Below are 10,533 nucleotides of genomic sequence, written 5' to 3'. Positions count from 1 at the left end.
GACCGCCGCCGCCATGCCGGTGTGGCTGCGGGACTACAGCTGGCGGCAGACCGACTCGGCCGTGTACCTCTCGCTGCCGCTGCGGGGCGTTCGGGCCACCCCGGCCAACATCTTCTGCACCGACCAGTACCTCAAGGTGGGGCGGCCGCGGCCCGCCTTGCCGCTCGGCCCCCGGCTCGCTCCGCGGCCCTCGCCCTTCCCTCGCCTCCGCGGGGCGGTGCCTTGGCGTTAGTTTATAGCCCCGCTAAAAAGCACACGCTCAACACGCCATGGCAGCACCGCCAATTTTATAATCTCTGGCATCGTCTTCTCTCTTTGTGTGCTGCAGGCTGTTAAATACCTATCACACTGGAGACGGTCGCTTTATCACCAGTCTTCTCCTTACAAACACTCTACTCGGCAGCTACTGACTGCCTTTTCTGTCATAACTGGTCTGAATTATCCACATCTGATTAAACTATGAATAATAATTCAAAATTTGAAGTCTACTGCTTCTGAAGAACAATTTTTTCCATCTCTTACTTGGTGTAATAAAATATATGGTCTCCATACTGCATACTAAGCAAATTACGGTTTTGTTAGTAGCATTTGTTTCTTGAGGTTTACTGCATATACTGAACATTTTGAATATTTACTTGATATGTAATAGAAACTTTTAGTATTAGTACACATTTGTTATTTTTATAGGTAAGCATCCCTCCCTTCTTATTTGAAGCCATTCTACATGCTCCTATTGATGACACAAATAGCACAGCAAAGATTGGAAATGGAGTCATTTTCTTCACTTTGTATAAAAAAGAAATAGCCATGTGGGATTCACTAATGATCGAAAATGGTAAGTTCTCTTTTGTGAGAAGTAAGTTATGTATAAAGAACCCAAACTGTCAAAACTCTTTTTCTGAAGTGTTTGGAAATTCTCTGCTTTTCTAATTACATTATTTGATCTACAAAAAGTACTACCTTTACCTACACAGATGGCTTTGCATGTGTCATATCAGTAAATTTCAGAAAGTTTATGAACTCTAATCTGTCACTGAAAAGCATGGTGTTAGTTGAGGATCTTGTATCATACTCCACTCATTCCGAGTTGCCTGCCACCACTTCAAGAAAATTGCAGGTGATATTTGTAGTCTTACCAGTTTCACATTCACCTTCAAAAACTAACTTTTGGGGGTCACTGTTGTGTTTTTTTGCTGAAGTGCTGAGAAGAGATCTAAATTACCGGAAAAGCCCATTGTGGAGGGGGGAAACAGTTCTCTGCTGTAACCTTGAAAACCATAACAAACTGTGAAATTTCTGCTGCTGGATCTCTGCAAAGTTAAACCACGTTGTTCATTGTTAAAATTGGAAAGTAGAGGAAAACAGCTGAATACAAAACATCCACTGGTTCTGGTGAGCATGTTTTGTGTTTAAGTAAATCCTGGTTTTCTTTTTCAGAGGTGGGCTTGATAGAGACCGCTTTGTGGAATTTGAGCCATGTTTTGTTGCCCTTTCTCAGATGAAATAACTTGGACTTCTTTATGAACGTGGTACATGACAATAGAACTTCAGACCTAAATTACTAGCTTTTTTGTTTTGTTTTGTTCCCAGCTAACAAGGAGAAACTGCAATATCTAAGAGAGAATGCTGTTCTAAAAGCCCATGAAAAGGCAAAAGAAGAGGCAGAAGCAAAAAAAGTTACAAAACAGGAACATAAAAAATATGCTTTGGAGGCCACGATGAAGGTAAGCTTACAAGGACCTCTACCAGATGTGCAAATGTGAGCAGTTGCCAGCTAATTTGGCAGATGTTTGATACTCATCTTTATTACAGTAGTGGAGAATCTTTCTTCTTTGTATTTAAAATGTATTTATGAGAATGATACCAAAGGATACTTGGCAGTTGTCACTTTTTCATTAGTAATGCCAATGAAAATTTTTGGTGAGGAGCTCAGATTTTTGTCAGTTGAAAGGAGAGTACAATAATTTGGCAAAACTTAAATTTTTGTGGCATTTGCAGTAGTGCAGGTGTTCAATCATTTGTCACTGAAATATATATTGACTTTAAAAATCTTATTTATTCATTGTTATTTGTTACACTGGACCTGTTATTACTACCTTTTTGTGTGATGTTTAGTTCTTCTGCATTTTATGTATTTTTTAAGACACTTCCTTTTTTTTCCCCCCCCAGAAAAAATTTTCATATATATAAAAAGTCTGGTCATTTCATTTGTGTTTAAAAAAAATTTAGAAGTAAACAACGAGCTTCTAAGATTGCATATGCAGAATTATTTTGACCAGGAATGAAATTCAGCTATTGATTTTTGTCAGTAGAAGGGTGGTAGCTGTTCTACGTATGTAGTAAGATCTTAAAAAAGAAGAGGGGAAATAACAAATAGTGTGTTAAAATGAAGCTATATATTTTACAGTTCTGTATATTCCAAAGATCCTGAGCTGGAATATGGCTAGGATTTTGAAGCAATACTCTTGCTCTTGAACAGTACAGTGTGATCTTCCAGTATCACCAGTGATTAGGACCTCTTAGAAGGTTTTTGTTAGGTCCCTTAGTAAAGTAATCATAATAATTTTTGCTGGAACTATTGCATGAATCAAAGGCAGGAAGAGCTTTAATATCAAGTATGATAAAGTAGGTAAAGTAGGCAAGTAGGTTAAAAAAAAAGTATTTCTCGCAGAATAAAGGAGCTATGTGAACAGCATACTTTGTGTGTTGAACTGGAATGAAGGAACTTCTAAGGTGACAGAAAAACCTACTGAAGGTTTTATTGATGGAGTATATGTTATCATTCTTTAAAATGCAAGTAAAACTTTATTTCTGAATATTTCTAAATCATATCAATAGTAGTGGTGGTAAAATAGTTAAAACATAGCTACTCGAAATTCTTTACTTTCCCATTCATTTTTCAGCATCTTTAATAACTTTGCTTGTATCATTGCATTAATGATTACGCTGGGTTTGGCATATGAAACTGGGAAATAATGGTATCTTTTACTCAGTTCTCTTATTATTATCAGATGTTACTATCTCAGTTTTATCCTACAAACAGCTAGAAGAAGCAGAAAGAAAAAGAATTGAAGATCTGAAAGAACAGGAGCGGCAAAAGGTCACTAGGGAATTGGAGTTATGGAAAAATCAGCAAACAGATATTGAGAGACAAAAGAGGATACAAAGAGAAGAGGAACTTCATCAAGAAGCAGAAAAATTAAAGGAGAGGAAAAAGGAAAAAATAAACAAACCTAGGATTCCTAATGAAGGAACTTCTAAGACCAGAGTCAAACCTACTAAAGGTTGTGTTGCTGGAGTATATTTTGTCATTCTTCAAAGCATGATATAACTTTATTCCTGGATGTTCCTAGTTCATCATTTATCTTTGTCTCCACATACCATACTGAACAAATTCTTTTAGTTTGGGGTTATTTTTGTGTCTTTATTTTCTGTCTCTTTATTGAGCTAAGGCATGTGAGTTCTTAGCTCCCTTTTAAGTTGTTGGAAATATGAGGGCAGGTTTTGTTCCAAGCTTTAGAAAAGTAAGGCAGACGGTGTTTCTAACAGTGTAATGCAGTCTCTCTGAAGGTGAAGTTCATGTTACATCTGAACTATCTACAAGTTGCCACATAAAGAAGTCTCCTTTTGCTCTCTCTAGCCCTTATCTTGGTACACAGAGAGCTGGTTCAGGAAGCTAAACCAGCAGAAAAGTATTCATTTTTGTGGGTTTTTTTGTTTGTTTTGGTAAGGTTAGTTTTAGCTGTTGAACTTGGCCCACCACAAGTGCCAGAGATGTTGATGTCACAGGAATTTTAGTTCACTTGTGACAGATAATGTAGCCAGTAAATAGGTTGTATAATACAGTAAGAACAAACCTTTTAAGAACCTTTCCTTCAAAAGAACAAGTCTGAACTTGTTCTCAAGCAACAGCTTGAGGTTTATTTCTAATGTGCAGAATGCTAAATTAGGTGTACTTAGGAATTTGATAGAAAAATTGGAAAAAAAACCCAAAAACTTTTGCTTTATTTTTAATTTCTAGTACTCTAATTCTCTTTGCAGGTCCTGGGTCCGATAGTATGTTTTCAGAGAATTTAAAGGAAGAACAGTTACCAGCACCTCGATCTGCTCGTACAATTAAAATCAACTTTACATCACGGGTTTTTCCTACAGCTCTACGTGAATCTCGGGTAGCAGAAGAGGAAGAGGTAAGGGTTGTTCTCTGGTTTAGTGTGGTGCTTTCACTATCATCCAAGATGGAAGTTTTGCAATATTTCCATCTTCCAAGGAAGGCAGTCTTATTTAAATTACTATTTAAAGAAATGATTTTATATCTAAATTATTTTTACCAAGCTTTTGATTGTGCAGAATAATAAATTGCATATTCTTATGTTTTGGGGTTTTTTTTTGGAAAAAAATTGCAATATTAGTTGAATTCCATTAGGTACAAGTTTTGAAATTTCTTTATTCTTGTCTTTAAGCTTCTTTAAGTTCTGTCTTTTTTAGAAGAAGTTCACAGTTATTTCTGCTGAATTCTACTGGATGAACACAAACAGTCACTTTTGGAAGTTCCAAAACAAACAAGCAAACAAAAATGTATTGGCTATGCAGTAACCTTATTTCACTCACAATAATAAAATATTTGGTGAAACTTGGAACTTTTCATATCTCTGTCCAAAAATATGTAGTAAAGAGAATTATTTTGGTAGGAGTGAATGAACAGATGAAAGCAAAATACTTTTTTGGATTTAAATTTTCCTGCAGAAGTAATACATTCATATTGTATACTTACAGTGGCTAAATAAGCAAGCAGAAGCTCGAAGAGCAATAAATGCTGATTTATCTGAGCTGGAAGATTTAAAAGAAGAGGAAAAGAATCCAGATTGGTTAAAGGACAAAGGAAAGTGAGTTAAACTCCACTTGAAGATGCATTTAAAATCAAATTTATTAGTTACATAGTGTGTGGCTGTTGTTCGGTTAAGAGATTTTTCTATTTATCCTAGACACAGGTGATGAATGCCTACATAGGGGAGAATTTATTGATTGTGTGTAGGGTTTAAGTTGATAGAGAGTCATGAGATCCAACTGGTGAAGCTCATGATGGACAAATTCATTGTAAGCACACGATGCACATTTTAATACTGAGACAGTTAATTAGTGGAAGATTATACCTAAGCAGATTTCCTGTCACTTTTTTTTTTTTTTTTGCAATTGAGAGATTAAACATCTGTTTAAAACAAACTTCAGGAATTTGATACAAATATTGGTATGTTTATATAGCCATGTCATACAAAAAGGTTAGATTAGGCAATCATAATCAGACATGTATAGCTTTAACGCCAGTCCTGTGTCCTCCTTTTGCTATTCTTCATTGCTTTTAAGCAATGACTTTTCTTTTTGTCAAGTTGGATATCTATATGCTATGTTGTCAGCATTAAATTTAACTGAATTTCCTCTATGTTGAAAAGGTTATAAATGACCATTTTTTAATGAAAAACTGCTTAAATTTTAAATTAACAAATGAATTGTTAATATTAACAATAAGTAAATATTCATTTGGTGATGTTGCACCTTGTTTAAAATGTATGTTTTACTTTTTGTTATACACTTAGCAAAATGTTTGCAACAGGAAACTATCTTGCAGCTGTAAATGCATATAACCTTGCAGTCCGGCTAAACAATAAGCTTCCAGTATTGTATCTGAATCGTGCTGCTTGCCACCTTAAACTGAGAAATTTACACAAAGCCATTGAAGATTCCTCTAAGGTATAAATATATCATACAGGTTTTCAGACTGTCATCTTATACATGTTTATGATCTATTATAGCAATGGGTAGTTTCTGTTTCAAGCAGATCACTAAATAGCTTTTAAATTCAAAATTTTAAATTCAAAATGGAGATAATGAAGCCATGGTGAAAGATTAAAATTTGACATTAAGTGCTTGACTAATGAAATTTCAGAACTGTATTAAAATAAATGTTCTGACACATTGGAGCTCAACGGAGGTATATTGATGCAGTACCAATTTCTTCATGGGAAAAATATTGTAGGAATATCTACACTTGAAAAGAAGACTACTTGCAGCAGAAAAAATACAGCATATACCCAAATACATTTTGTAATATCACAGAATCACAGAGTGGTTGAGGTTGGAAGGGACCTCTGGAGATCATCTAGTCCAACCCCCCTGCTCAAGCAGGGTCACCTAGAGCACGTTGCACAGGATTGCATCCAGGCGGGTTTGAATATCTCCAGAGAAGGAGACTCCACAACCTCTCTGGGCAACCTGTTCCAGTGCTCTGTCACCCTCACAGTGAAGAAGTTTTTCCTCGTATGTTGTATTGTTCTTCATTTGGTGGGAGGAAAGAAAAAAGGTGGTAGTTATGAGGAAGATAGCTAACTTCCTCCCCCTCGCCCTCCCCCCCACCCCAAACAACCAAACAAATGTGTTTTTTTTAAGAAAGGCTGGATCATCTCTATGTTTTAGCAACCATTATTTGTGGAATGACAGAGTAGAGTGGTCTCAAATGGTACCTGAATAACTTGAAGAAAACTGTGTGAAAATTACTTGAGGCTTGAAACTTTTTTCTAGTAAAAAGTGCTACAACACATGCACTTTTTAAATACTTTGTTTGTAGTGTAGTAGGTACTCTCATATTTGAAAATAGAATAAATTAGTTGATTGTAAATAACACTAACATGGTATGTGCCAGTTTTTAGCCAAGGCAGTGACATTATATTTATAAAATTGCAGCTTCAGGGTGACAGATACAAATCTTAGTGACTAGATTCACAGGCTACATAGTTAAATCTGAGAAGTATTTTTTAGGCGAGAGTGTATATATAAATGAGAAAAGCCAGAATATAGGGCATCTGACTATAAATATTTTGGGCATTTTCATTTGTAAAGGCATTAGAATTGCTGATGCCACCTGTTCCTGATAATGAGAACGCTCGAGTGAAAGCATATGTGAGACGTGGAACAGCATTTTGTCAGCTAGAATTATATGCTGAAGGTAAGATCCTGAATTTGTGAATGCTTATGCATTTATTTATGCACTTGTGAACACTTATGCATGTATTTAGGATGACATATGCAAATAATTCTGGTAAGTTCAGTAAGACTGCTCACACCTTTATTTTTTCAGGAGGAACACTAAAGGAGGCCTACACAATCTGTGTCTCTGTTCATTATGAACCTTTATATGACTGACCTTAATTTTTTATTTTAATTTATTGGCTAATTTCAATCCCACTTGAAATTTTTTTTTTAAGTTTTAGGAAAACTGAGGAAAATGAGGAAATGGCTTTAGTGAATTGTGTGTCCTGTCTTTGGTCGGTTGGGTAGTTGGTCTTTGTATGCATAACAGGCAGTGATCAACCTTTTGAACAAAACAACTTGGTAGCCAAGGAAAAGAGATGTTGGTGTTACTGAGCAATGAATGAGAGGTCAGAGAAAGATACGTGTGGGAGATGAGTTTTTTTACATTGGGGAGCGTTCAAATGTAGGATACAAGCTGATGTGAAACTAGGTTGCAATAGTTTTGCTGTTCATGAAGCAAATTGTATTGGTTTTGAGATTTGTTTTATATTTACAGTATTAGCAACTATAGAACATATTTACTAAAAAAAAAATAGTATTTTTCCTCTTAAATATTTCAAAAGTATTTAGTTGTGAAGAGCTCAGTAACATATCATTATAAACCTATACATGAAATCTGTATTCATGAGCAAAATGTAATCTGTGTGAACATATCTGAATTAACAGTATCCCTACTGAGTTATCTAGCAGTGTAAGTTTGGTTTTGCAAGGCAAAGTTAGAAATGTAAGATGATAAGAGGAAGAGAATAATATTCAAAATGTCACTGTTGAAATACTAATATTTTTCTAACTCCTCTCATCTTTTTCTACCTCTGAATCCCTTTGCCATGCCCTTACAGCTTCATTTGCTTGTGAAAACCTTATAAAAAAAATGAACACGATCTTATGTGATGTTCCTTCCTGTTCTTACATGTTTTCATAAGCTATAGTATTCACAATTCATGTATTTGTTCTTGTTTCCATGCACTTTCATTCTGTCTTTAATTTTTTCTGTTTCCTGCAGAATGCATGTATGGTAAATGTCGAGTATGTTTATGCTTTAATTTAGACTGTGATTCTGGTATAGAATCTGCTTGACTGGACTGCAGTGCTCATTTCTGTATTTATTAACCAAATGGTATACCTTCAAAAATTGCAAGATTATCTGCAGGTAGAAGCCGTAGACTGTGAAAAGTCTTTAACCCAAAGAAAGCAGTTAGTTGACCACCATGTGTATATATATGTGTGAAAAGGCTCTGTTTTCATGTTTCAGTAACTGAAAATGTTTATGTAGTAGAGTGTAATGTTTCCACTAAAATGTTTAAAAATAATATAAATAAAATATTTACTGACAAAGTTAAGCATAATGTTGTTCTGATTCCATTGTACTCAATAGCATTATCTAAAATTCAAGAGCAATACTTATTATGCATATAACTAGGTAGCTGTTATTTCCAGTTAGTTGCTGAAGAGGATCACGTATTGCGGCTTTGACTGACGTTCTTTTTAATGCATCTATACTAGGTCTCCAGGATTATGAAGCAGCTCTCAAGATTGATCCTAAAAATAAAATCATACAAAAAGATGCTGAGAAGATTCGACACATAATTCAAGGAACATTGCGAGACTCATAAAAAGAAAAAAAAAAAAAGTAAGAAATTTTGAGGAGAAGGAGTTTTGGTTCACATTCTGCCCAGTACGTTGTTAACAAGACATTTTGCTGTTACACTCAGAACAGCTACAAAACTGGTAAAAGATTAGATATATGCATTATAGTTTTTGGAAAGTATAGTAGTGTAAGAGAGATTTTTGGATACATTTTATAGCATTTTGGTCCAAACTTGTCATGTATTTACTTTCTATGAAAGATTGGGTCATCTGAATAATAAAGCATACTTTTTGGACTTAATTAAAAATTACTCATAACTAAACAAAATATTTGTCTGAAAATATCTACTGAATCTAAACAATGGATTTTCAAACAACTTCAGTAGCTACCTATGGTCAACACTGTTAACTTCTTATCTTTCTTTCTCCACCAAAACTGAAATGGTTATGTGGTCGTGGATACTAGTGAAAACATCTGTTGTGAAATATGAAATTTCTAAACTTATTTCATATAGTACTGACATTTTATATGGATTTGCAATAGGAAATATTCCAAAATATATCTGCTTAGAAGTCTCTCAGACTTGGATGTTGTAAAATTTGGTATTATATAAACAGTCTGAATTTTTATGCCTATTAAGCACTCATAATTCCTACAGAAGACTGAAAGCCACCCCCCCCTTTTTTTTTTCGTGCTGTCCTCTTTTCTTAGTGTCTGTACTGTTTGGCACATCTGAAACTAAAACATTGTATTGAGATGTTCTAATTCACGCATCCAGTTTGGAAAATCTAAGCCTGGGAGGTTAGAGGTAGATGTTATGCAGTGCAGAACATTCTTTTTAGCAGTAAGTAATGTACATTAAATATTTATAGTCATTTTGAAATTTTTTATTGGGCTGACCAAACAAGTTTATTGGAAAAACTGCAAATCTGTAGTGTTGTATTGCAGTGTAATGGTAAATTAATACTGAGGTAATTGTCTTATCAATGAATATGATATGACTTACTTTTTTCCATCCTAGTACAATTAGTAATCTTACAATGTAGCTATTCTAAATCAAAAACATTGGTAACTATATAAGAATATATATTTCCTGAGCTACTATTTTAATCTGTACTCTGTTGACATTGACCAGTATCTTAGGAAAACTGATGCAATTAAAGGTTTTCGAAAAGGAGCACCCTGGTCAGGTTACAAGTGTTGTGAAACAAAATGAAGCATGATAGTGTGTTTTGAAGTTGTGCACCTGTGCACCTATTTTGGGTAGTGAAAGAATGTAATATAGAATGGTATTGTTTATAAATACTTTAGTATTTTTATTTACGACAACCTGTAACACTGGGCTTGAAACGGTTTTGTTATCTACATGTTTTATCCAAATCGTGAGTATTTCAAATACGTTCTTTTCAGTAGCAGTTTTTGTGGACTTCTGAATTTTCCACTTCAATTTGTTTCCTGAATACCATTTACAACGCTCAAGTTTCTGTTTAGAAGAAAATATTTATTATGCAGACTTAAGTTACCCTCTGCAATTTTTATACTTTTGGTACAGTAAGAAAGTTGCAGATGCTGCCTCCAGCTACTTCACCTAGAGCCTTAAGAGGAGTGCTGAGATGAGGCAGAAGTGGGTAGGATAGCTGCTGTTCCTCCTTTTCTGCAGATACCTACTGCATTGCAATGGAATGAGGTGAAAATACTTAATTTGTGGCAGCTGGTAGGGGGGCAATACAGGAGCTTTAGTGCCTCAGTTGAGTGTAATGTTATACTTACTAAAATATGACTATTTTCTTCCATACACTAGTGAGGGGAAGTGGAGATAAGAAAATGCAAAGAAGCAGAAGCTGCTAATAGGTTCCTGATTC

At 35.0% G+C, this 10,533-nt stretch overlaps 1 protein-coding gene across 1 annotated transcript; it reads left to right on the top strand.

The window, feature by feature from the left end:
* DNAAF4 (dynein axonemal assembly factor 4) lies at positions 1-9,334 on the top strand. Its single transcript, XM_013957262.2, has 9 exons — positions 1-136; positions 688-835; positions 1,591-1,724; positions 3,044-3,284; positions 4,042-4,187; positions 4,774-4,883; positions 5,592-5,745; positions 6,892-6,997; positions 8,587-9,334. Exons 1-9 carry the CDS (start codon positions 14-16, stop codon positions 8,694-8,696), a joined length of 1,272 nt encoding a protein of 423 aa, XP_013812716.1. The 5' UTR covers positions 1-13; the 3' UTR covers positions 8,697-9,334.
* Positions 9,335-10,533: the final 1,199 nt, after the last annotated feature.

The sequence above is a fragment of the Apteryx mantelli genome, chromosome 15 (genome assembly GCF_036417845.1).
Source record: "Apteryx mantelli isolate bAptMan1 chromosome 15, bAptMan1.hap1, whole genome shotgun sequence".
Taxonomy (NCBI): Eukaryota; Metazoa; Chordata; class Aves; order Apterygiformes; family Apterygidae; genus Apteryx; species Apteryx mantelli.
The sequence above is the reverse complement of the archived record's forward strand: the minus strand, read 5'-3'. Positions and strand labels throughout refer to the sequence as shown.